Source organism: Melozone crissalis, unplaced genomic scaffold, assembly GCF_028551555.1.
Source record: "Melozone crissalis strain CALT ecotype California unplaced genomic scaffold, PUWL_Pcris_2 ptg000079l_1, whole genome shotgun sequence".
NCBI classification, from domain to species: Eukaryota; Metazoa; Chordata; class Aves; order Passeriformes; family Passerellidae; genus Melozone; species Melozone crissalis.
Window position 1 is genome coordinate 4,299,546 of NW_026535856.1, and position 27,064 is coordinate 4,326,609.

The 27,064-nt window shown below is 54.0% G+C and overlaps 1 pseudogene and 2 gene segments (V, D, J or C); 1 reads left to right on the forward strand and 2 right to left on the reverse strand.

The window, feature by feature from the left end:
- Positions 1-9,030: 9,030 nt before the first annotated feature.
- On the forward strand, positions 9,031-10,260 carry LOC128946261 (Ig heavy chain V region 914-like; the record flags this gene model as incomplete). The annotated part of the segment is given in 2 exon segments: positions 9,031-9,124; positions 9,962-10,260. Coding segments are annotated over 2 exon segments (393 nt in total), but the record flags the coding sequence as incomplete, so codon positions are not given.
- Positions 10,261-12,140: 1,880 nt separating this feature from the next.
- LOC128946262 (Ig heavy chain V region 914-like) lies at positions 12,141-12,469 on the reverse strand (annotated as a pseudogene).
- A 743-nt stretch (positions 12,470-13,212) lies between these two features.
- Positions 13,213-15,720, reverse strand: LOC128946263 (Ig heavy chain V region 914-like). The segment is given in 2 exon segments: positions 13,213-13,238; positions 15,393-15,720. Coding segments are annotated over 2 exon segments (345 nt in total).
- Positions 15,721-27,064: the final 11,344 nt, after the last annotated feature.

Here is a 27,064-nt window from a genome sequence, read left to right on the forward strand (position 1 = left end):
ACCCACTGGTGATTGGAATGCTGCTGCTGGTTGTCCTTTCAGCCTCGTCCCTGTCCCCATTCCTCAGACCCTTCCCTCCAACCCCTGACCCCATTCCTGACCCTTTGTCCCAACCCTGCCCTGCTCTGGCCCCAAATCTCAGCTCTGGCCCCAAAAAGGGCCTGTTTCATCCTGAGCAGGGCCTTGTCCATTAAATCCCAATCATCGCCCCCAGACTGGACCCATTCTGCCCCAAAATCTCAGTGGGGGAACTGAGTCACAGCCACAGACCCAAATCTGACCCATTTCTCCAAATCTCGACCATTTGCACCCAGGTTTGGGGACCTTGGTTTAGCCTTGGAGCCCAGAGCTGAGTTTTGGGTGCAGGAGCTGAGATTTGGGGCAGAACCAGTTCAGAGCTGGGACAGGGGGACAGGAATGGGGTCAGGGCCTGGGGACTGGGAGAAGGGTCTGGGGAATGGGGATGGGAGGGGGCAGAGCCATGGGGATGGGGTCAATATTATAAGCATTATTGCCTGAATAATTATCAGCAGATTTGGGTCAGAAACAGGATCCGGAATCCTCGTCCGTGAGGTTGTTCATGGTCAGTGTCACCGAGCTCTGCCTGTTGTCCCTGCAGATGCTGACCCTGTCCTTGAATGACGCCCCGTAGCTGGCGCTGGAACCGTCCCTGCTGATCCCCATGAGCCACTCCAGCCCCTGCCCGGGTCTCTGGCGCATCCAGAACTTTCCGTTTCTCCCGAAATCGAACCCGGATCCTCGGCAGAGGAGGCACAATGACCCCCTGGGGGGCTGGAGGTGCCCCCCGCACTCCAGCAGGGTCACGGCCGCTCTCCCATCCCCAAACCTTCACTGGTTTTGCCCCAAATTCCCTTTTTCTGGCTCGAAATATCCAACAGAGATTTCCTGTATGGAAAAATCCCTTAAACCCTGCAATTAACCCCAATCCACCCATTAATTAATTGGACAGCTCTGCCTGACTTTTGCATCACCTCATCCCAATCTCCCCTTTGTCCCGCAAGGCTCCGGGCTGCTGTGACCCTGCTGGACTGCGGGGGGGACCTACAGTCCCCGGGGATCCCTGACATTTCCGTGCCGAGGGTCCGGGTTCGATTTTGGCAGTTTTGGCATGCAGTGGTTGCGCCAGACACCCGGGCAGGGGCTGGAGCCAGTTGCAAGTATCAGCAAAAGTGGCAGCGCCAACTACGCGCTGTCGGTCAAGGGTCGGTTCACGATTTCCAGGGACAAGGGACAGAGCTCGGTGACGCTGACCATGAACAACCTCAAGGACGAGGATTCCGGATCCTATTTCTGTGCCAAACATACTACTAGCGGTTGTTGTAGTCCTGGTGCTTACAGTGAAGATGACAGTTGTGGATCCCCCCCCCTCTCAGTGTCCCCCCCTGTCCCCAATCTGAGACCCGCCCCCCAAACGTCAGATCTTCACCCTTTGTCCCCATTTGTCCCAATGGTCAGCACTGACCCAAAACCCGCCTCTGCTCCTGCCCCAAAACTCAACCATTGGCCCCAAACCTTTACCCCTGTGATCCAGGTCAGGCCTCCTCCAATGAGGGCCTGGGAAACTTGGAGATATTTGCATGATGGGCAAAATTGGGAGAAAACTGAGAGTTGGGGTAGCAGGGGCAAAGTTTGGGGGAAAAAATTGAGCATTTGCAGAGAAAAGCTGGGCTCTGGAAGAAGGATCATTGGGAATGGAGACATCTGGTGACCATAGTGGAGGGCAGGACCACTGCCAGAATTGTCAATAAAAGCAGCAGCACCATAAGTATAACCACTGTAAGCAGGTTTGGCACAGAAATAGGATCCGGAATCCTCGTCCTTGAGGTTGTCCATGGTCAGCGTCACCGAGCTCTGCCCGTTGTCCCTGGAGATCCTGAACCGGCCATTCACCGATGATGCGTATGCGGTCCAACCACCATTGTAGCTGATACTCGAAACCCACTCCAGCCCCTGCCGGGGTCTCTGGCGCACCCAGAGCATGTCGTAGCTCCCAAAAGTGAACCCGGACCCTCGGCAGAGGAGGCGCAGGGACCCCCTGGGGGGCTGGAGGTCCCCCCCGGACTCCAGCAGGGTCACGGCCACCCGGAGCCCTGCGGGACAAAGGGGAGATGGTGAGGAATAAAAAAAAACTACCCAAATTTTATTTCTTGCATGCAGACCCTGATGTTGGCCACAAATTGGGACCCTTGGACCTCCACATCCTCCTCCTGCAGCAACTGCTGGCCCACCCAGGTGGATCCCACACCCTTTTCCTGGCACCGCGGTACCCACTTTGGGTCCAAAAGCAATCCATGCCCTCAGCCCCATCTCCCCTTTGTCCCGCAGGGCTCCGGGCGGCCGTGACCCTGCTGGAGTCCGGGGGGAACCTCCAGCTCCCCGGGGGGTCCCTGACGTTGCTGTGCCAAACATCTGGCTTCAATTTCACAAAATCTGCAATGTTCTGGATGCATTAGAGACCCAGGCTGGGGCTGGAATACGTCACGGGGATAAACGGTGATGGTTCCACCCCCAGATACGTGCCGTCAGTCAAGGGCCGGTTCAGGATCTCCAGATACAACGGGCAGAGCTCGGTGACGCTGACCATGAACAACCTCAAGGACGACGATTCAGGATCCTATTTCCTTGCCAAGCGTATTTCTGGTGGCAATGCTGATATTGCTGGTGCTTTTGGCTCTGTCCCCATTGCTGTGCCCTCAGCTGTCCCCAGACCATTCCCCTGTGGTGACACCTGGCCAGCGTCACCGAGCTCAGCCCGCCGTCCCTGGCCGTGCTGACCCGGCCCTTGACCGATGGAACGTTTCAGGTGACTCCACCCTTGCACCCATCTGCTTCTCTCAGCAAGGACACCTTGGCTCGAGATCAATTTCAAGAATTTCATCTCCCCAAAATTTCAGGGGTATTTGTGGAAAAAAAAGGATTTTTTCTCCATACCTCCCAGAGAGGATTCCAGCCCCCAGCCCCAAGGAGCAGCACCAGACACCAAGGCCACTGAGGGAGAAGTGAAACCCCAGGTGGGAGCGAGGGAGAGAGGGAGGGAGGGAGGAGAAGACGGCGCGATTTTGGGGCTCCGCAGCCTCCCCCCACTTCCTCCCCGGCAGCTGCTGGGGCCCGGCCGGGGCAGGAAAGGAAACAGAAAGTACCTGGTTTTGGTCATTGTGAACATCTGTGTTTGGCAGAGGGCAGTTCAGCCTCGGGCCGCTGCGGCAGAGCGCCGGCTGCACAAAAAGCTTTGTGTGCAAAGGGCCCTGGAGTGATCCCCGTTCCACACTGGGACGGAGGGGAAGGGCCAGAATGGGGAGAAATGGGAGAAACTGGGGGGAAATTGGGAGTTGGGGTATTGATGGTGGAGTTTGGGGGAAAATATCTGAGATGTGAGAAAAAGAGCCAGGATTTTGGGGAAGGATCTCTGGGACTGGAGTCATTTGGTGACCATCATCATCACTACCAGGATTGATGCCAAAACCGGCGTCAATAGCATTGCCAGCATAACCATTGCAAAGTTTGACACAGAAATAAACGACGGAATCCTCGTCCGTGCGGTTGTTCATGGGCAGCCTCACTGAGATCTGCACGTTGTCCCTGGAGATCCTGGACCGGCCCTTGACTGATGGCGCGTATCTGGAAGTGGCGCCATCACTGGTGACACTCTCCACAAACTCCAAACCCTGCCGGGGTCTCTGGCAGATCCAGCCCATCCCAAAATCCCCGAAACTGAACCCGGGCGCTCGGCAGAGGAGGCGCAGGGACCTCCCGGGGGGCTGGAGGTCCACCCCCGCACTCCAGCAGGGACACGGCCGCCCGGAGCCCTGCGGGACAAAGGGGAGATGGGGATGAGGTGCTGGATTGTTGAAGAGTGCCCAAGTTGGCATGCCATGCCAGAAACAGTGGTGGGACGCACGTGAGAGGAGGATTGTGAACTCCAAGGGCCCCAGTTTGGGGTCAAGAGTCAGGATTAGGGCCAATGTTGAGCTTTGCCTTCATCCCCATCTCCCCTTTGTCCCGCAGGGCTCCGGGCAGCCGTGACCCTGCTGAAATGCGGGTGGCACCTCCAGCCCCCCGGGGGGTCCCTGAGCCTCCTCTGCCGAGGGGCCGCGTCCAATCTTGGGGGTGTTGCAATGGGATGGATGCGCCAGAGACCCGGGCAGGGGCTGGAATTCATCGCCAGTATCAGCTACAATGGTCGTAGCACCGGCTATGCGCCATCAGTCAAGGGCCGGTTCAGGATCTCCAGGGACAACGGGCAGAGCTCGTTGACGCTGACCATGAACAACCTGAAGGACGAGGATTCTGGATCCTATTTCTGCGCCAAGCGTGCTTATGCTGATAATTGGGGCCCTCCTGCTATTTGTAAATGCACCATTGGTGGATCCCTTCCCATCGCTGTGTCCCCACCTGTCCCCAAAACCCCAGACCCTTCCCTCACACTCCAGCCCCAGGTCTTGCCCCTTTGTCCCAGATCTGCCCCATTTCCACCCATAGTGATCAAAGACGCCAAACCCCGTCTGGTGTTGCCCCAAACCCAACAGAGTTGGTCACAGAATTTTCCAAATTTCACCAAAAATCTCAGCCCTTTGGGCACATTTGGGGGACCAGGGTGAGGTTTGGGGCCGAGAGTTGACTTTGGGGCCAGGCCCAGGGGAGGGTTAGGGGCCAATGGGCAGCATTGGGGCAATGGGGGCAGGGCTGGGACAAAGGGTCAGGGTGAAGGTTTAGGGCCAATGGTTGAGTTTTGGGGCAGAAACAGGCGAGGGTTTGGTTTCAGTGCTGACCATTGATGCAAATGGGGACAAAGGGTCAAGATCTGAGACAGGAGGTGAGGTTTGTGATGAAAATCGAAAATTTGGAGATCCAATGATTGGACAGGAGCAAAATCTAGAAGTTTGACGCTATCAACAGCATTGTCACCATGATTAGCAACAGCCCAACAACCAGCACAAAAAGCCCTGGCACAAAAATAGGATCTGGAATCCTCATCCTTGAGGTTGTTCATGGTCAGCATCACCGAGCTCTGCCCGTTGTCCCTGGAGATCCTGAACCGGCCCTTGACAGATGGTGCATAGTCGATGTTTCCACCAGTGTTAGTGATCCCCGCAAGCCATTCCAGCCCCTACCTGGGTCTCTGGCAGATCCAGCCCATCCCAAATTGTCCAAAACTTAACCTGGACCCTCGGCAGAGGAGGCACAGGGACCCCCCGGGGGGCTGGGGGTCCCCCCCGCACTCCAGCAGGGTCAAGGCCGCCCGGAGCCCATCCCCAAACCTTCACCAATTTCTCTCATAACTCCCCTGGTTTAGCCCCAAAACCCCACCAGACTTTTCCATATCTAAACATGCCTCAAAACCTGCAATTAACCCCAATCCATTCTTTAATTACTTAGACACCTCATCCTGAGCATTCTGCATTGATTACACAGTTAATACACTGTTAACGACACCCAATTCCCCCCGGGACCCCAACCCGTGCACATCCCGGCCACGGACTCGAGCTCCCTCCGGCTCCTGGCCCTGCTGCTCCTGCTGCCCCTCCCATGTGGCCCCGCCCCTTTTTCCTGGAAGTCACGCCCCTTTTCCTCTTCTGGACCAATCAGATTTCTCATCCCCATCTCCCCTCTGTCCCGCAGGGCTCCGGGCGGCCATGACTGTGCTGGAGTGCGGGGGGGACCTCCAGCCCCCCGGGGGGTCCCTGACGTTGCTGTGCCGAGGGTCTGGGTTCAGTGTCAGGAGTTTTGAAATGGATTGGGTTCGACAGAGACCTGGGAAGGGGCTGGAGTGCGTCGGAAGTGTCAGCAGCAGAGGTGGCACCTGGTACGCGCCGTCGGTCAAGGGCCGAGTCACGATCTCCAGGGACAACGGGCAGAGCTCGGTGACGCTGACCATGAACAACCTCAAGGACGAGGATTCCGCCACCTATTTCTGTGCCAAAACCACTGCTTCTGGAAATGTTAATCCTGGTTATGCTATTGGCCCCGTCCCCATCTCTGCATCCCTACCTGTCCCCATTCCCCAGACCCGTCCCCATACCCCAACTTCTTACCTCACCCCCATAACCAAACCCCTTACCCCATTTCCTCACCCTCTCCCAGCCCTGCTCTGGCTCTGCACCAAATGTCCGCTCTGGGCCGCACTCAGTGCCCTCGTTCCTCAAATTACATTTAATTTTTCAAAATTTGGGGCCAAAGATAAGGTCAGGAGTCAAAAATTCAAATTTTAGCCTGAAATTCCCGATGTGTGGCTAATGGGCCAGATTTGGGTCGGTGGCTATCACTGGGTGCCCGCAGGGGAGATTCGGGGTAAAACTGGACAAGTCTGGGGGCAGTGATTGGGATTGGAGGGACGAGGCTGAGCTCAGGGTCGAAACCGGCCCTGATTTGGGGCCAGGAACTGAGATTTGGGGCCAGGAGCTGAGATTTGGGGGCCGGAGCTGAGATTTGGGGCCCGGAGCTATGTGGGTTCAGAGCCGGGCAAAGTTGAGACAAAGGGCAGGAGTGGGGTCAGGGTTTGGTGGGAAGGGTCTGGGGAACGGGGACAGGCGTGTCCCAATACCTGGCCAATAGCACCAACATTATAACCACCAACAGCAGCAGCAGCAGATTTGGCACAGAAATAGGATCCGGAATCCTCGTCCTTGAGGTTGTTCATGGTCAGCGTCACCGAGCTCTGCCCGTTGTCCCCGGAGATCGTGACCCGGTCCTGCACCGACGGCACGAACATGGAGCTCCAGCCCTCCTTCCTGATGCTCCCGACCCACTCCAGCCCCTGCCCGGGTCTCTGGCAGACCCAGAACATGGTGATGCAACTGACATCGAACCCGGACCCTCGGCACAGCAACGTCAGGGACACCCCCGGGGGCTGGAGGTCTGCCCCGCACTCCAGCAGGGTCACGGGCACCCGGAGCCCTGCGGGACAAAGGGGAGATGGGGATGGGAAACCTGATTGGTGAAGAGTGCCCATGTAGGCCTGGCATGCTTGAAAAAGGGGTGGGACCCACCTGGGAGCAGGATGATGAACTCCAAGGGTCCCAATTTGGGGCCAATAGTCAAGATTTGGGTCAAGGCTTGAGCTTTGGCCTCATCCCCATCTCCCCTTTGTCTCGCAGGGCTCCGGGCAGCCGTGACCCTGCTGGAGTGCGGGGGGGACCTCCAGCCCCCCAGGGGGTCCCTGCGCCTCCTCTGCCGAGGGTGCGGGTTCGATTTCGGGAGTTATGGAACGTTTCGGATGCATCAGAAACCCGGGCAGGGGCTGCAGTGTGTCGCAGGGATCCACAACAATGGTGCTTACACCAACTACGCGCCGTCGGTCAAGGGCCGGTTCAGGATCTCCAGGGATAACGGGCAGAGCTTGGTGACGCTGACCATGAACAACATCAAGGACAAAGATTCCGCTGTTTATTTCTGTGCCAAATATTATGCCAGTAGTTGTGCTGATGCTAGTGCTGGTTATGGTGTTGATGGTGGTTGTGGTCCAAAGCCCTGTCCTCTCTGTTCCCAAATAACTCAGAATTCTCTAATCCGTCCCCAAAATCCTCACCCCTATTTCTCACATCTTGACAATTTTCCCCCAAACTCCACCGTCACTTCCCCAGTTCCCAATTTCCCCCAATTTATCCTATTTCTACCCAGTCTGGCCCTTCACCTCCGTCCCAGTGCGGAACGGGGATCGCTCCAGGGCCCTTTGCACCCAAAGCTTTTTGTGCAGCTGGCGCTCTGCCGCAGCGCCCAGAGGCTGAGCTGCCCTCTGCCAAACACAGATGTTCACAATGACAAAAACCAGCAACTTTCTGTTTCCTTTCCTGCCCCGGCCGGGCCCTGGCAGCTGCCAGGGAGGAAGTGGGGGGAGGCGGCGGAGCCCCAAAATCGCGGTGTCTTCTCCTCCCTCCCACCCTCGCTCCCACCCTCGCTCCCACCTGGGGCTTCACTTCTCCCTCAGTCGCCTCGGTTTCTGGTGCTGCTCCTTGGGGCTGGGGGTGGAATCCTCTCTCTGGAGAAAACCCCCCTTTTTTACCTCAAAAAACACAAGAAATTTTGGGGAAATTAAATTTTTCAAATTGATCTCGAGTCGAGGGCTCCATGCTGAGAGAAGCAGATGGGTGCAAGGGTGGAGTCACCTGGAGAGTTCCATCGGTGAAGGGCAGGGTCAGGATGGCCAAGGAGAGCTCAGTAGCCAAAATGGCCCCGAGTGGGCCCCGAGCTGAGGTGTGGGGCCAGGAGCTGAGAATGTGGGGCAGAGTCAGGGCAGGGTTGGGGCACAGGGACAGGAATTGGGTCATGGGCTGGGATTTGGGGGAGGGTCTGGGGAATGGGGACATTTGGGGACACAGAAAGAGGGGTGGAGTCTATAGCATTGGCATCATGGTCATCTCAATCAGCCCAGTGGCTTTGGCACAGAAAGAGGATCCGGAATCCTCGTCCTGCAGGTTGATCATGGTCAGTGCTGTGAAGATCTGCCCGTTGTCCCTGGAGATCCTGACCCGGCCCTTGACCTACGGGGAGCAGTCGGAGAAACCCCCGGGGCTGTGGATCCCCGTGACCCATTCCAACCCCTGCCCGGGGCACTGGCGGATCCATTGCATGGACTGACCCCCGAAACTGAACCCGGACCCTCGGAACAGCAGCATCAGTGACCCCCCGGGGGACTGGAGGTCCCCCCCGCACTCCAGCAGGGTCACGGCGGGCCAGAGCCCTGCGGGACAAAGGGCAGATAGGGATGTGGGAAAAAATCCACCCAAATGTTGATTCCTGCATGCAGATTCTGATGTTGGCCTCAAATTGTGGCACTTTCTCCTCCTCCCAATCCTGCCGGCCCTCCCAGGTGGGTCCAGGTCCCTTTTTGTATCTGGTCAACCCCAGCAGGGCTCACGCCCGGGTCCGGCTCCTCATCCCCCATCTCCCCGTCATCCCGCAAGGCTCCGGGCGGCCGCGACCCTGCTGGAGTGCGGGGGGGAACTCCAGCCCCCCGGGGGGTCCCACCGCCTCGTCTTCCGAGCGCCCGGGATCGATTTTGGGATTATTGTGATGGCCTGGATCCGCCAGAGACCCGGGCAGGCACTGGAGTTCATTGCAGATATCAGCACCACTGACAGCACCAGCTACGCGCATTCGGTCAAGGGCCGGTTCAGGATCTCCAGGGACAAAGGGCAGAGCTCGGTGACGCTGACCATGAACAACCTCAAGGACGAGGATTCTGGATCCTATTTCTGTGCCAAAGCTGCTGGTGCCAGGTGGGTTAATGATGTCTCTGCTCTTGGCCTCTTGCCCTTGACTGGATCCCCTCCTGTCCCCAATCCCCAGAAACTTCCCCCAAATCTCAGTCCGTGTCCCCATTCCTGACCCTTTGTCCCAGATCTTCCCCATTTCCCACACCACCAACCATGGATCCAAAACCCCCAAGGGTGTCGTGCCCCAAACCCAACTGCTTTGGCCCCAAAACTCACCCAATTCTGCCCCAAATCCTCACTTAGTGCTCCCAGCCACAGCCGCTGACACAACTTCTCAACCTTTGTCCCCAAATCGGGACCCTGGGCTTCAAACCCCGACGTTCAGAGCCAAGTTATGGGGCACAAAGAGGAGATTTGGGGTAAGGAGTTGTGGTTTGGTGTTGGGAAATTTAGCAGACTAGAGAATAGAAAAGTACAAAGCCGTGGCTAATTCCAAATCTTGCACCTGTGAGATAGTGTGTCCTTGGGCCTAGCTTCAGTAGGATAAAAAACAGTGAAAGAGACATGAGAAAAGAGAGATGTAACCCCTAAGGAATGAGGAAGAGTTCATGGTATAGTTTAACCAATAGATTGCTTGGCTTACAGAATATTCATAAACTTATTATTTGCTGTATAAGTGTTTGATGCTTTCTTCAATAAACTGGACCTGTGATGAACCAGCTGGTCTCCTGGTCCCCATCCTACGACACACTCAGGTCTCTCATCTGCATCTCTCCTTTGTCCCACAGGGCTCCGGGCGGCCGTGACCCTGCTGGAGTGCGGAGGGCACCTCCAGCCCCCCGGGGGGACCCTGCGCCTCCTCTGCCGAGGGTCCGAGTTCTGTTCCGGTGGTTTCCACATGAGCTGGTATCGCCAGAGACCCGGGCAGCGGCTGGAGTGGGTCGCGAGTGTCAGTAACACCGGTGGCACCACCTGGTACGCGGATTCCGTCAAGGGCCGGTTCAGGATCTCCAGGGACAACGGGCAGAGCTCGGTGACGCTGACCATGAACAACCTCAAGGACGAAGATTCCGGATCCTATTTCTGTGGCAGAAGTGTTGTTGGTAGTGCTGGTTGGGGTGCTGCTGCAGGTATTGGTCACTCTCATGTTTTGGTGGCATTTGGCCGTGTTCCTGTTCCCCGGTCACCACGTATCTCCATTCTCTGGACCCTTCCCCAAAACCCCAAGCCTGGACCCCATTCCTGTCCCCATGTGCCAGTCTTGGAGTGGTTCGGCCCGAAATCCGGTCTCTGCACATTACCACAAACTTGACTCAAACCTTAACCCTTGGCTTGAAGTATCCACTTTAAGAATCAAGTTTTGGGGCACAAAGTGGAGATTTGGGGTCAGGAGTTGTGGTTTGGGGTCAGTGGGTGAGAATTGGGGCCGAGGCAGAGCAAGGTTGGGATCAATGGTGAAGGGCTGGGTGTGGGCTGGGGGTTTGGGGGAAGGGTCTGCGCAACGGGGACAGGGGGGACGAGGAGATGGGGACAGCAAGGGCATCGTCCATATAATCAGCAGTAGCAGCACCCCCACCAGCAGGAGCTTTTGCACAGAAATAGGATCCGGAATCCTCGTCCCTGAGGTTCTTCATGGTCAGTGTCACCGAGCTCTGCCCGTTGTCACTGGAGATCGTGAACCGGCCCTCGAATGACGGAGCGTACTCGGTGTAACCTCCACTGTCACTGATCCTTGTGACGTATTCCAGCCCCTGCCCGGGTCTCTGGCGGATCCAGCCCATCCCAAAACTGCCAAAATCAAACCCGGACCCTCGGCAGAGGAAGCGCAGGGAACCCCCGGGGGGCTGGAGGTCCCCCCCACACTCCAGCAGGGTCACAGCCGCCCGGAGCCCTGCGGGAAAAACGGGGAGATGGGAATGGGGCGATGCAAAAGTCAGGCTGAGGTGTCCACTTAATTAATGGGTGGATTGGGGCTCATTGCCGGGTTTAAGGAACTTTTCAATACAGGAAACCTCTGCTGGACATTTGAGGCAAGAAAAAAGGATTCTGGGGCAAAACCAGAGAAGCTTTGTGGATGATGGATCAGCCATGACCCTTCTGGAGTGCGGGGGGCAACTCCAGCCCCCCCGGGGGTCCCTGCGCCTCCTCTGCCGAGGGTCCGGGTTCAGTTTTGGCAGTTTTGGGATGGGCTGGATCCGCCAGAGACCCGGGCAGGGGCTGGAGTAGCTCGCGGGTATCAGCAGCCCTGCTGGTTCCAGCATCGCCTACGCGCCGTCGGTCAAGGGCTGGTTCAGGATCTCCAGGGACAACGGGCAGAGCTCGGTGACGCTGACCATGAACAACCTCAAGGACGAGGGTTCCGGATCCTATTTCTGTTCCAGGGCTTTTTGTGCTGGTTGTTGGGCTGTTGCTAATCATGATGACTATGCTGTTGATAGCGTCAAACTGCTAGATTTTTCTCCTGTCCCATCATTGGATCTCTAAATTATCGATTTTCATCCCAAACCTCACCTCTTGTCTCAGATCTTGACCCTTTGTCCCCATTTGCATCAATGGTCAGCACTGACACCAAACCCTCACCTGTTTCTGCCCCAAAACTCAACCATTGGCCCTAAACCTTCACCCTGACCCTTTGTCCCAGCCCCGCCCCCTTTGCCCCAACGCTGCCCATTGGCCCCAAACTCTGCCCTGGGTCTGGCCCCAAACTAAACTCTTGGCCCCAAATCTCATCCTCGTGCCCCAAAAGTGCCCAAAGGGTCGAGATTTGGGGTGAAATTGGGCAAATTTTGGCACCAACTCAGTTGGGTTTGGTGCAGAACCAGTCAGGGTTTGGGGCCTTTGCTCACCATGGGTGGTTATGGGGGAGACTTTGGACAAACGGTCAAGAATGGGGTGAAGGGCTGAGATTTTGGAGAAGGACCTGGGGTTGAGGACAGAAGGGGATACTGAGATGGGAATGGATCCACCTCAGGCGTCTTCATATTTAGCACCAGGACTGCAATCATCAACAGCAGATTTGGCACAGAAATAGGATCCGGAATCCTCGTCCTTGAGGTTGTTGATGGTCAGCGTCACCGAGCTCTGCCCGTTGTCCCTGGAGATCGTGAACCGGCCCTTGACGGCACGTAGTAGGTGCTGCCACTGCTGTGGATCGCTGTGAGCCACTCCAGCCCCTGCCCGGGTCTCTGACGCACCCAGAGCATGGCAACACTCCTGAAACTGAACCCGGACCTTCGGCACAGGAGGTGCAGGGACCCCACGGGGGGCTGGAGGTCCCCCCCGCACTCCAGCAGGGTCACAGCCTCCCGGAGCCCTGGGGGACAAATGGGAGATGGGGATGAGGCCAAAGCTCAACCCTTGACCCAAATTCTGACTCTTGGCCCAAAATTTTGACATTTCTGCCACCACATCCTCATCCTGGCTGCCATCTCACGCGGGTCCTGCCCCTTTTTTCTGCAAGCCATGCCCCTTTTCTCGTTCTGGACCAATCAGATTTGTCGTTTCCATCATCTCCCCTTTGTCCCGCAGGGCTCCGGGCGGCCGTGATCCTGCTGGAGTGCGGAGGGGACCTCCAGCCTCTCGGGGGGTCCCTGCACCTCCTCTGCCGAGGGTCCGGGTTCAGTTTCGGGAGCTACGACATGAATTGGGTGCGCCAGAGACCCAGGCAGGGGCTGGAGTGGCTCGCATGGATCAACATTGGTGGCAGCGCCTGGTAGGCGCCGTCGGTCAAGGGCCAGGTCAGGATCTCCAGGGACAACGGGCAGAGCTCGGTGACGCTGACCATGAACAACCTCAAGGACAAGGATTCCGGATCCTATTTCTGCGGGAAATCTGCCTATAACAATTGGGGTACTGGTGCTGGTGTGGATCGTTTTGGTCCGGACCCTCTGGCCGTGTCCCGACCGGCCCACAAATCCCAGAACCTTCCCTAAAACCCAAACACTTTTGCACATTCCGTACTCTGTCCCAACCCTAGAGTGGTTCTTCCCCAAATTCTCCATAGCTGCCAAGAAAGGTGACCCAAGTCTTAACCTTGGCCTTAAATCTCTACTTTTAATTCAAAGTCTGGGGCACAAAGAGGAGATTTTGGGTCAGGAGTTGTGGTTTGGTGTCAGCGAGTGAGAATTGGGTCCGAGGCAGAGCAAGGTTGGGATCAATGGTCAAGGGCTGTGTGAGGGCTGGGGGTTTGGGGGAAGGGTCTGGGCAACAGGGACAGTGGGGGACACGGGGATGGGGGGCACAGTCAAATCTATAAACAACACCAGCAGGATCATACCAAACATTAACAGATTTGGCACAGAAATAGGTGGCAGAATCCTCGTCCTTGAGGTTGCTCATGGTCAGCGTCACCGAGCTCTGCCCATTGTCCCTGGAGATCCTGATCCGGCCCTTGACTGAGGGTGCATAGCCGGTGCTGGAACCATCGCTCTAAATCCCCCCGAGCGACTCCGTCACCTGCCCGGCTCTCTGGCGGACCCACTGCATCCCAAAATTCCCAAAACTGAACCCGGACCCTCGGCAGAGGAGGCGCAGGGACCCCCCGGGGGGCTGGAGGTGCCCCTCGGACTTCAGCAGGGTCACGGCATCTGACTCCATGAGTCAGAATGCTGAAAAATTTCTCTATTAAATCTCTACTATATTACATTGTTATTATATTTTATTACATTATTACAATATTATATCTCATTATTAATATATTACATCTCATTAATAATATATTATATCTCATTAATACTATATTATATCTCATTAATACTATATTATAACTCATATATACTATATTATATCTCATTAATACTATATTACATCTCGTTAATGGAATATTGCAACTTATGAATGCTATATTATATCTCATTAATACTATATTATATCTCATTAATTCTATATTATATCCCATTAATACTATATTACATCTCATTATTGCTCTATTATATCTCATTAATTCTATATAACATCTCATTTATGCTATATTATATCTCATCAATACTATATTATATCTCATTAATACCATATTAAATCTATGCTAAAGGGATACTAAAAGAATTCCATACAAAAGACATGAAAAAACATTAAAGAATCCCCGTGAGAGTCTGACAGAGCCAGGTCACGGCTTGGAGCCCATTGGCCAAGGAAACAAAACAATCTGCAGCAGAACCCAAATGATGAATCCCTGGAGGGGAACAATCCCCCGGACACATTCCACACGCGCAGAAACAGCAGGAGCAGCGAGGAGAGATGGGAATTGTTTCCTCTTCATCTTCTCTCTGTGCTGCTCCAGGAAAAATCCTGTGACAGAAAGAGAGAGACAGAGAGAGAGAGAGGGAGAGAGAGAGAGAGACAGAGAGAGAGAGGGAATGGTGTCTGACTCTGTGCTGGGAATGAGAATGGCACAGCTGGGCCTGGTGCCCATCTCCCCTTTGTCCCGCAGGGCTCCGGGCGGCCGTGACCCTGCTGGAGTGCGGGGGGGACCTCCTGCCCCCCGGGGGGTCCCTGCGCCTCCTCTGCCGAGGGTCCGCGTTAAATTTCGGGAGTTTCTCCATGTTCTGGGTCCGCCAGAGACCCGGGCAGGGGCTGGAATTCATCGCAGGGATCAAGGACAACGGTGGCAACATCGCCTACGTGCCATCATTCAAGGGCCGGGTGATGATCTCCAGGGACAACGGGCAGAGCTCGGTGACGTTGACCATGAACAACCTCAAGGACAAGGATTCCGGATCCTATTTCTGTGCCAAATGCGTTGATGGTGGTTGTGCCAATAGTGATGGTACTGTTGGTGTGGCATTTATTGCTGGTTCTGATCTTGGTCCCAAATCCCTCCACTTTGTTCCCAAATATCCCCTGGTCCTCTGATCTCTCCACCAAATCTCAGCCCTTTTCATCACATCTCGGCCATTTTACCCCAAACTCTGCCCCTGCATCCCCAAATCCTGAATTTCTCCCAGTTTTTCCCATTCTACCCAAATCTCTCCCAGCTCCCAAGACCTGGTTGGAGCAGGCCTGAACTGGAGCCCAGGGGTGAAGGTTTGGGGCCAATGGTTGAGTTATGGGGCAGGAGCAGGGGAGGGTTTAGGGTCAGTGCTTACCATTGGGGCAAATGGAGACAAAGGGTGAAGGGCTGGGTCAATGGGTGAGGTTTGGGATGAAAAGCAGAACTCTGGGGACTCAGTGATGGGAGTGGGATGAAAGGCAGGAGCTTGACACCATCAGGGGCAGCGTCACCATTAGCAGCAGCACCATAATTATCAGCAGCCCTGGCACAGAAATAGGGTCCGGAATCCTCAACCTTGAGGTTGTTCATGGTCAGCGTCACCGAGCTCTGCCCGTTGTCCTGGGAGATCGTGAACCGGCCCTTGACCGAAGGCGCGTAGTAAGTGGCTCCACCAATGTTTATGTACGCCACGAATTCCAGCCCCTGCCCGGGTCTCTGTCGGACCCAGTTCATGGCAAAATTGCCGAAACTGTACCCGGACCCACGGCAGAAGAGGTGCAGGGACCCCCCGGGCAGCTGGAGGTCCCCCCCGCACTCCAGCAGGGTCATGGCCGCCCCAAGCCCTGCGGGACAAAGGAGAGATTGGGATGAGGGGATGGATTGGCTGTGCGGTCAAAGTTGGCGCTGCCATTCCAGAAAAAGGGTGTGGGATCCACCCGGGATGACTGGCAGCAGTTGCAGGAGGGAGACAGTGAGGTCCAAGGGTCCCAATTTTTTTGGCAACATCAGGATCTGCATGCAAGAATCAACATTTGGGTGGATGTTTTCCTTCATCCCCATCTCCCCTTTGTCCCGCGGGGCTCCAGGCGGCCGCGACCCTGCTGGAGTGCGGGGGGTACTCCAGCCCCCTGCGGGGTCCCTGCGCTACCTCTGCCGAGGGTCTGGGTTCGATTTCGGGAGTGTTGACCTGTTCTGGATCCGCCAGAGACCCGGGCAGGGGGTGCAAGATGTCGCAAGGATCTACTACACTGGAGGTTACACCGACTATGCGCCATCGGTCAAGGGCTGGTTCATGATCTCCAAGGACAACGGGCAGAGCTCGGTGACGCTGACCATGAACAATCTCAAGGACGAGGATTCCGCCACCTATTTTTGTGCCAAATGTTACAGTAGTAGTTGTGGTGGTGGTGGTGCTTGTTATGGTGTTGATGGTGGTTGTGGTCCCAAGCCCTCTCCTCTCTCTTCCCAAATAGCTCAGAATTTTCTGATCCTTCCCCAAAATCCCCACCCCTGTTTCTCAAATCTTGACCATTTCCCCCAAAACTCCACCGCTGCCCCAGCTTTTGGTTTCCCCCAATTTTGCCCATTTCTCCCCAATCTCCCCCAGTTCCCCTCTGTACCAGTGCGGAACGGGGATCGCTCCAGGGCCCTTTGCACACAAAGCTTTTTGTGAAGCCGGCGTGTGGAGGATTTTATTAAGAGTTGGTTAGTTAAGAAAGGCCATACTGACTTAATGCCGCTGGTTAAGCTTGAAAGGGAGGTCAGCAGTCTCTGATTCAGTGACTGCTGACAGGCAAGAATGCCGGATGGCCTTGCTGCAACATGAGGAAAGGGAGGTGAGATTAGTCCTGAATATCTGCAGAATGTAACAGAAGAATAAGCACAAGAATGTAGAAGTAGGTGTAGTTGCTGATATGTAACTAACCAATCCTGAGCTCAACTTTTGCAATATGTATGAAGCTTATTAAGAACCATATTTAACCCGCCGTATTCGATCAATAAATTGGACTTGGATGAACCAATTGGTGTCTGGGTCTCCTTCCTCCGACAAATGGTGGAGAATGCGGGCAAAGGCAGCATTCTGAACGTTCGCTCTCTTGGATTATAAATTCGCCACGGTCGGGGAAGTTGGGTGAGAGTCCTTGCAGCCGGGACGGTGCCGGATTTTAAAAGCACCCTTGAGGATTACAAAAGGTATCTCAAGTCTCTACGTGTCGCAGGAAGCCTGGAAGGGCTGCAACAGCGCGCGCTGATATATAGGTATGGATAGGCAAGCGACATACGATTCCTTCTCCTCATATTTAGAAAGGCGAGGAGTAAAAGGGATAGATTTAAAAAAGGAATTACCAGGGTTATTAGCTTATGGTTATTCTAAAAGAATTTTTGCTAACCCACATACAGTTCATGAGATAGTAGAGTGGAAAAAGTTTGGGGATATCCTGTGGGATACGGTGTTAGATGATGATAAGTCAGCAAAGAAATTTGGCAAGTTATGGCGGGTGGTGTATAATACGTTACTTCAGCAGGTCTCTGAGAGAAAGGCAGCAGAAAGGGCAACAGAAGCTCATAAGAGGAATATAGGGTATGGTCGTGAGGATGATCCCTTAGCACCCTCTGTAACTCAGATATTTATGCCTAAGGGTCCCCAGCAAAATGGTGTGGAAAATTTTCCCTTAGATACAGTGGAACCATCTGCACCCTTCCTGTCAGAGGGGGAGGGCGATTTGGATGGTGGGGGTCGGAGCAAGCCAGCTTCGCCTCCGCCGCCAGCTTCAGGCGAGTTGGATGGTGGAGGTAAGAGCAAGCCAGCTTTGCCTCCGCCGCCAGCTTCAGGCAAGTTGGATGGTGGAGGTAAGAGCAAGCCAGCTTTGCCTCCGCCGCCAGCTTCAGGCGGGTCAGATGGTGGGGGTGGGAGCAAGCCAGCTTCGCCTCCGCCGCCAGCGTTGCCTCCGCCGCTTCCCCCGAGCAGGCCGGCTCTGGCGGGGGGGCCGCTTCCCCCGTGCGAGTCGTCTCCGGTTTCACTGTCAGCTCCAGCAGCGGGGGGGCCGCTTCCCCCGCGCTGGAGTTAGCTCCTGCTCCACCGCCTTCCCCGTACGAGAGCTCAGTCTCGGTACCGAAGTGCCAGCAGCATAGCACCCTTAAAGAGTCAGATCCCATCCCAGGGGCACACCGTGATCTATGGGGGGAGATGGCTAAACAGAGGAGGGAAGCTTGGGCTGCTGTGGCAAAAGAAGTAATGCAGATGGGGGATGGCGAGGCGGTGGAAGTAGCTTCTAATCTTGCATGTCCGGTTACATACACACCACAGTATGATGCACAGGGGAACCTTACACATAATATAGCGGAATATACTCCCTTAGATTGGAAGATGTTAGCTCAATTACGTTCTACGGTTAGTTTGGAGTAAAAAGTGAACCTGTTAGGCAAATGCAAGAGTGTTAGCTACTTTAGGGGCAAATTGGACTATTGAGGAAGCTTTAGAGCGAATGGCATTAATGCCAACAGCTTCACAGGCATTTATAGTAGAAACTTTAAAGGAATTAGGATTAGGGTTACAAAGGCAAGCAGAGTCTACTCAAAATCAGGTGTTAGCTGCTCAGAATCAGGTGTTAGCTGCTCTTGCTCCTCTCCGAAGCGGCTCACTGGCGGACACGCAGAGCTCGAGACCATTCATCAAGTGTTTCCGATGGGGCAATGAGGGACATACGCGCCCAGACACAAGTTGCCGCCGTGACATCGGAGACACCAGCTGCCGACGCAACATCGCTGTCACCTCCTGTCTGCAACCGCAACAGCAGGGAGCCTCGGTTTGGATTTATCAGCAGCAGTAGACGTCACACTAATGACGAACAGGCCTGAGAGGATACAAACTGGAGTAAAGGGTCCTCTTATATTAAATGGATAAAGATGTGGAGCATTGTTATTAGGACGTTCTTCAATAACTATGCTGGGATTCATTGTATTGCCTGGTGTTATCGATGAGAATTATACAGGGGAAATACAAATCATGGTTTACACCCTTTATCCTCCTATTAGAATAACAAAAGGACAATGCATTGCACAATTAATACCACTATCACAAATGACATCTGGTATACTATCATTTACTGGACAAACGCGGGATGAAAAAGGGTTTTGGCTCTACTGGTGTTACACTTTTAACTGTGGATTTACAAAATAGACCAAAACAAAAAGTGGAAATTACCCATGGACATCAAAGCATAACCCTTTATGGATTATTGGATACAGGAGCTATTACAGCTTTTACAGATGCAGGAAAGAAATCAAGGCGTGCTGCTGTCACCTGGCAAGAAAAAGGACAATGGAAGCATCAACTTCTTACAGCAGATCCTGCAGATAGTTTACAAACTTTGGAATTGTTGGCAGTAGTATGGGCAGTGTCCAACTTACAGGAGCCTTTAAATGTGGTCACAGACTCTATGTATGTTGCCGGAGTAGTCAGACAAATAGAGGAAGCAGCAATTAAGGGAGTGAATAATAAACGATTGTACGAGTTATTGATACAAGTAAGGAAAGCTTTACGAGAGAGAAATGCAGTGTATTCTGTGATTCATATTGGGAGTCATAAATGGTCTGAAGGTTTAGGAGAAGGGAATGAACGTGCAGGCAAATTGGTTACTTTACCCATTGATAACTCTTGTCCTATTGACAAGCATACATTGGCCAGAGAAGCACATAGCAGATATCATCAAAATGCAAGAGGGCTTGCAAAACATTTTGAACTGAGTTTATCAGAAGCTAAAGCCATTGTTAGAGCATGTCCAATATGTAGTTATCATAATGAGGGAATAGGTTTAGGCATGGGAGTTAATCCTCGAGGTTTGGAAATAAATGAAAAATGGCAAATGGATGTTACACAGGTACCTAGATTTGGTAAAGTTAAGTGTGTGCATGTCACTATAGATACATATAGTCATTACATATGGGCTACGGCTCAGGCAGGAGAAAAAGCTACACATGTTATCAGGCACCTGTTAAGTTGTTTTGCTGTTATGGGAGTCCCAAAGAGTATCAAAACAGATAATGGTCGAGCTTATGTGAGTGCTAGGGTCCAGAAATTCTTGAATCAGTGGTCTGTTAGGCATGTGACAGGTATTCCACACTCTCCTACTGGATAGGCAATAGTGGAAAGAGCAAATGGTACCCTTAAGCAGTATATTGAGAAGCATCAAGATTTAACAGACCCACAATCATGCTTAGCTAAGGTTCTGTATGTGATCAATCATTTATGTATTTTTGGGGAAGACGATATCCCTCCTGCAATTAAACATCATCCGAGGTCAGGTCAGGAAATTAAAACTCGACTACAGGATTATGGGAAAAACCTGCAAAAGTATTATATTGGGGTCGAGGATATCTTTGTGTTTCCTCACGTACAGGACCTTTGTGGGTGCCTGCTAAGTGGACTAAACCTGTTTTTGATGCAGCCTCTGGTGGACTGTCTCACGGAGGAGGACAAGGAGCTACTGGGGAAGAAACTGTTTCTAGTCCTACGACCACTACTGTTACAGTTGAAGGGACACTCGAAAGTGTTGGACAAAGCACTGACACGTCACTATCGGACGGCCCAGGAGCCGATTGGTTTTATTGACTCATTATCAACTTTTCGTTTAACAAATCCAGCAAAGGAACATTGCCTTGACTGTTATGATCCACATTGTGCTGCCTGGATTGCTCTACGTTGTGGGGGTTGTGATAATACTTTTTGGATAGAACAATCATTATTATGGGATTTGTGGTGCCACATTTGTAAGCACGAGCACACGTGGGGTAAAAGCTGGCAAGATGAATTAAGGAGACAAACAGGGCTAAATGCATATGTAGCTTTAAATCTTTATGAGTCTCCTGAACAAAAAATTCTTGCTTATTATCAATGGGAAGTACAATGTGTTGTAAATAGAATTGAGGTTCAAAGTAAAGTCACGTATAGTCTCTGTAAGGTGTAGAAAATTAGTACCTTTAACACAACGTTCGATTGTAGGGTCCTTCAGAGGGAATCCTGAAAGAGCACTAGAGACCTCCCTTTCAAGCTTAACCAGCGGCATTAAGTCAGTATGGCCTTTCTTAACTAACCAACTCTTAATAAAATCCTCCACACCAGCGCTCTGCCGCAGCGCCCCGAGGCTGAGCTGCCCTCTGCCAAACACAGATGTTCACAATGACAAAAACCAGGAACTTTCTGTTTCCTTTCCTGCCTCGGCCGGGCCCCGGCAGCTGCTGGGGAGGAAGTGGGGGGAGGCTGCAGAGCCCCAAAATCGCGGCGTCTGCTCCTCTCTCCCCCCCTCCCTCGCTCCCACCTGGGGCTTCACTTCTCCCTTTAGCGGCCTCGGTGTCTGGGGCTGTTCTTTGGGGCTGGGCTGGAATCCTCTCTGGGAGGTATGGAGAAAAAACCCCATATTTTTTACGCAAAAACACTGAAAATTTTAGGGAAATTGAATTTTTAAAATTGATCTCCAGCCGGGGGCTGGAGGTCCTCCCCGCAATCCAGCAGGGTCACGGCTGCCCGGAGCCCTGCAGGACAAAGGGGAGAAGATGGAAATCATAAACCTGATTGGTTGAGGACCTCAAAGAGGGCGGGGCCTGCTGGAAAAATGGACAGGACCCACCTGGGAGGAGGGTGATGAACTCCAAGGGTCCCAGTTTACGGCCAAGAGTCAGGATTGGGGTCAAGGGTTGAGCTTTGGCCTCATCCCCATCTCCCCTTTGTCCTGCAGGGCTCCGGGCGGCCATGACCCTGCTGGAGTGCGGGGGGCACCTCCAGCCCCCCGGGGGGTCCCTGCGCCTCCTCTGCCGGGGGTCCGGGTTTAGTTTTGGACAATTTGGGGCGGGCTGGATCCGTCAGAGTCCCAGGCAGGGGCTGGAATGGCTCGCGGGGATCACTAACACTGGTGGAAACATCGGCTATGCGCCATTGGTCAAGGGCCGGTTCAGGATCTCCAGGGACAACAGGCAGAGCTCGGTGACGCTGACCATGAACAACCTCAAGGATGAGGATTCCGGATCCTATTTCTGTTCCAGGGCTTTTTGTGCTGGTTTTTGGGCTGTTGCTTCTCATGGTGACAATGCTGTTGATAGCGTCAAACTGCTAGATTTTGCTCCTGTCCAATCATTGGATCTCCAAATTTTCGATTTTTGTCCCAAACCTCACCTCTTGTCTCAGATCTTGACCCTTTGTCCCCATTTCCATCAATGGTCAACACTGACCCCAAACTCTCGCCTGTTTCTGCCCTAAAACTCAACCACTGGCCCCAAACCATCACCCTGACCCTTTGTCCCAGCCTTGCCCATTTTGCCTCAACGCTGCGCATTGGCCCCAAACCCTGCCCTGGGTGTGGGCCCAAATTCAACTCTCGGTCCCAAATCTGATCCTTGACCCCCGAAAGATCCCAAAGGGCCGAGATTTGAGGCTAAATTTGGCAAATTTTGGCACCAACTCAGTTTGGTTGGGGCAGAACCAGTCGTGGTTTGGGGTCTTTCGTCACCCTGGGTGGAAATGGGCGAGACGTTGGACAAACGGTCAAGGGCGGAGATTTTGGAGAAGGACCTGGGCTTTGGGGACAGAATGAGACATTGCAATGGGGGTGGATCCACCTCAGGCGACTTCATAATTAGCACCAGTATTGCAATTATCACCAGCAGATTTGGCACAGAAATAGGATCCGGAATCCTCCTCCTTGAGGCTGTACATGGTCAGCGTCACCGAGCTCTGCCCGTTGTCCCTGGAGTTTGAGACCCGGCCCTTGAACGATGGCACGTACTCTGTGTTGGCACCACTGCTCCAGATCCCCGCGACCCATTCCAGCCCCTGCCCGGGTCTCTGTCGGAGCCATTGCAGGGCAACACTCCCGAAACTGAACCCTGCCCATCGGCAGAGGAGGTGCAGGGACCCCCCGGGGGGCTGGAGGTCCCCCCCGCACTCCAGCAGGTTCACGGCCGCTCCCCCATCCCCAAACCTTCTCTGGTTTGCCCCAAACTCCCTTTGTCTGGCCTCAAATATCTAACAGAGGTTCCTTATATTTTAACTTATGTTAAACCCTGCAATTACCCCCGATCCATCCAATAATTAATTGGACACCTCCACCTGAGTTTTGCATCTCATCATGCCCATCTCCCCTTTGTCCCGCAGGGCTCCGGGCGGCCGTGACCCTGCTGGAGTGCGGGGGGAACCTCCGCTGCCGAGGGTCCGGGTTCAATTTCTGGAATTTTGAAATGTTCTGGGTGCGTCAGAGACCCGGGCAGGGGCTTGAGTGGCTCGCGGGGATCAGCAGCAGTGGTGGCAGCACCTGGTACGGGCCATCGGTGCAGGGCCGGTTCACGATCGCCAGGGACAAAGGGCAGAGCTCTGTGACGCTGACCATGAACAATGTCAAGGACGAGAATTCCGCCACCTATTTCTGTGCCAAATCTGCTTATGGTGGTGGTGATGATGCTGCTGCTTATATTGACCTTGCCGGTGGTCACACCACCAGTTGTGAGCCGTTCCTGTCCCCAGTCCCCAGACCCTTCCCCAAATCACAGTTCTTGACCCCATTCCTGAGCCTTTCCCCCAGATCTCCCCCATTTCCAGCAATGCCAACCACGAAGCCACAAAGCCCTTACTGGTTCTGCCCCAAACCAAAGTAAGTTGGCAGCAAAACTTGCCCCAAATCTCCCTGATGTCCTCAAATCTCCTCCAGCTCCCTGGGCCCTGATTGGAGGAGGCCTGAACTGCAGGCCAGGGGTGAAGGTTTGGGGCCAATGGTTGAGTTTTGGGGCAGGAGCAGGGGAGGGTTTGGGGTCAGTGCTGACCATTGGGGCAAATGGGGACAAAGGGTAAAGGGCTGGGTCAAGAGGTGAGATTTGGGACGAAAATCAGAACTCTTGGGACTCAGTGCTGGGAGTGGTATCGGAACCAGGAGCTGGAGGCCATAACGGGCATCGTCAACATAACCAGCACTAGGAACACGACCAGAGCACGAAGCTTTCCCACAGAAATAGGATCCGGAATCCTCGTCCTTGAGGTTGTTCATGGTCAGCGTCACCGAGCTCTGCCCGTTGTCCCCGGAGATCCTGAACCGGCCCTGCACCGAATCCACGTAGTCGGTACTGCCACCTTTGCTGTTCTGTGCAATTAATTCCAGCCCCTGCCCGGGTCTCTGTCGATACCAGCCCAACCCAAAACTTTCAAAATTGAACCCGGACCCTCGGCAGAGGAGGCGCAGGGATCCCCTGGGGGGCTGGAGGCCCCCCCCGCACTCCAGCAGGGTCACGGCCCCTCCCCCATCCCCATACCTTCACTGGCTTTGTCCCAAATTCCATTTGTCTGGCCCCAAATCTCCAAGAGAGATGCCCAGTATTATACAGTGCCTTCAAGCCTCCAATTGACCCCAATCCACCCATTAATTAATTGGATGCAAAACTCTGCCTGAGTTTTGCATCGCCTCATCCCCATCTCCCCTTTGTCCCGCAGGGCTCCGGGCGGCCGTGACCCTGCTGGAGTGTGGGGGGGACCTCCAGCCCCCCGGGGGGTCCTTGACGTTGCTGTGCCGAGGGGCTGGGTTCAATTTTGGCAATTTTGGGATGGCCTGGATCCGCCAGAGACCTGGGCAGGGGCTGGAGTGGGTCGGAACCATCACCAGCAGTGGTGGCAGCACCTGGTACGCGGATTCCGTCAAGGGCCGGTTCACGACCTCCAGTGACAACGGGCAGAGCTCGGTGATGCTGACCATGAACAACCTCAAGGACGAGGATTCCAGATCCTATTTCTGTGCCAAGGACACCGATGGTCACGGTGCTTATGCTGATGCTGGCTGGGGAGGATGGAACAGCAAAGCCTTATCAATGTGATTGCCTGGCAAAAGATTTTGAGAATATGGAAACCATCAGCGAGATTGAAATGAAAGCAAGCTTTGAGATCCCTCAGTGACTGAACAACTGGAAAACAACAGTGTGGCCGGCTGAAGGTAATCCCATTTTGATGGAACAACACCCTCTGCCTGCAGGCAGGCCCAAGGGTCAGAGCAGACCCACAGCTTGGCAGAAGAGGCCAAAGAGGAGTTTTTAGGGTTTAAAGTTACTCCAAAGAGGGGTTTTTAGGGTTTAAAGTAACTCCAAAGAGGAGTTTTTAGGGTTTAAAATGTAACAAAGTGTAGTAATGTAATGACTCTTATAGGCTGGATGAAATGCTATAGCATTTGTATATTGTACTAGATTGGTTAGTGAGAATTAGAATATTCAACGCAGAAGATGATTTATTGTATGGTGATGGGAATCTCACTTTCTCATGCTTTTTTTCTCTTACAGTTTTATGCTCTTACCCTTTTATTCACTCACTTTTTCACTCTCTTACCCTTTTTATTCTCTCATGCTTTTTACTCTCTGACCTTTTTAATCTCTTACTCTCTTCCTCTTTTACCGCCTCACCATTTCTCCCGCTCTCCCCTCTCTTCTCTCAGCCCTGCTCTAGCTGTGCCTGGCAGCTCCCAGCAGGGCCCTGCAGTTCGTCCTTTGCAATAAACCCAAAATTCCAGACCTGGCTGCAGAGATCTCTTGTGTCCATCTGTGTGCCCTGGCCGTCCTGTGCCCGGATGCTCCTGCAGTGCTGGTTGGGGATGGGGCCATGCCCGGCACGTCAATAGCACCATCATCAGAACTACAACCACCAGTGTAAGCACATTTCCCACAGAAATAGGATCCGGAATCCTCGTCCTTGAGGTTGTTCATGGTCAGCATCACCGAGCTCTGCCCGTTGTCCCTGGAGATCGTGAACTGACCCTTGACCGATGGCGCGTAGTCGGTGTAGCCACCACTGTTGCTGATATCTGCAACGTATTCCAGCCCCTGCCCGGGTCTCTGGCGGACCCAGAACATTTTATAACTCCCAAAATTGAACCCGGACCCTCGGCGGAGGAGGTGCAGGGACCCCCCGGGGGGCTGGAGATCCCCCCCACACTCCAGCAAGGTCACGGCCGCCCGGAGCCCTGCGGGACAAAGGGGAGATGGGGATAGGAAACCTGATTGGTCCAGAAGGGGAAAAGGGGTGTGACTTCCAGGAAAAAGGGATGGGACCCACCTGGGAGGGGCAGCAGGAGCAGCAGGGCCAGGAGCCGGAGGGAGCTCGAGGCCGTGGCCGGGATGTGCCCAGGTTTGGGTCCCGGGGGTTTTGGGGGTCGTTAACAGTGTATTAACTGTGTAATCAATGCAGAATGCTCAGGATGAGGTGTCTAAGTAATTAAAGAATGGATTTGGGTTAATTGCAGGGTTTGAGGCATGTTGAGATATGGAAAACTCTGGTGGGGTTTTGGGGGCTAAACAAGGGGAGTTATGAGAGAAATTGGTGAAGGTTTGGGGATGGGCTCCGGGTGGCCATGACCCTGCTGGAGCACGGGGGGGACCTCCAGCCCCCGGGGGGTCCCTGAGACTCCTCTGCCGAAACCTCTGGGTTTGATTTCGAAAAATTTGCAATGCTGTGGATCCGTCAGAGACCCGGGCAGGGGCTGGAAATGGTGGCAGGGATCAGCAGAAGAAGTGGCAGCATCTTTTACGCGGACTCGGTCAAGGGCCGGTTCACATTGACGAGTGACAACGGGCAGAGCTGGCTGATGCTGACCATGAACAACCTCAAGGACAAGGATTCCGCCACCTATTTCTGTGCCAAAACCAGTATTGATGGTTGTTGTAATGCTGCTGCTCGTCTTGATCAAACTGATCTAATCACTGCGTCCCTGTCTGCATCCCCGCGCCCCAGACCCTTCCCCCAAACCCCATTCCTGTCCCTCTGTCCCAGCCCTGCTCTGGCTCTGCCCCAAATGTCACCGCTGGGCCACACTCAGTGCCCTCGTTCCTCAAATGTCACCGAAATGTCAGGATTTGGGCCAAAGTTAACATCAGGGATCAAGAATTGAAATTTGGCCTAAAATTCCCGATCTGAAGCCAATGGTGAAGATTTGGGTCGGTGGCTGTGACTTTGTGTCCGCAGGGGAGATTTGGGGTAATACTGGACAAGTCTGAGGGAAATGGTTGGGATTGGAGGGACGATGCCGAGCTCAGGGTGAAACCGGCCCTGATTTGGGGCCAGGAGGTGAGATTTAGGGCCAGGAGCTGAGATTTGGGGCCACAGAAGGGCAGGGTTGGGTCACGGGGACAGGAGTGGGGTCAGGGGATGGAATTTTGGGGAAGAGTC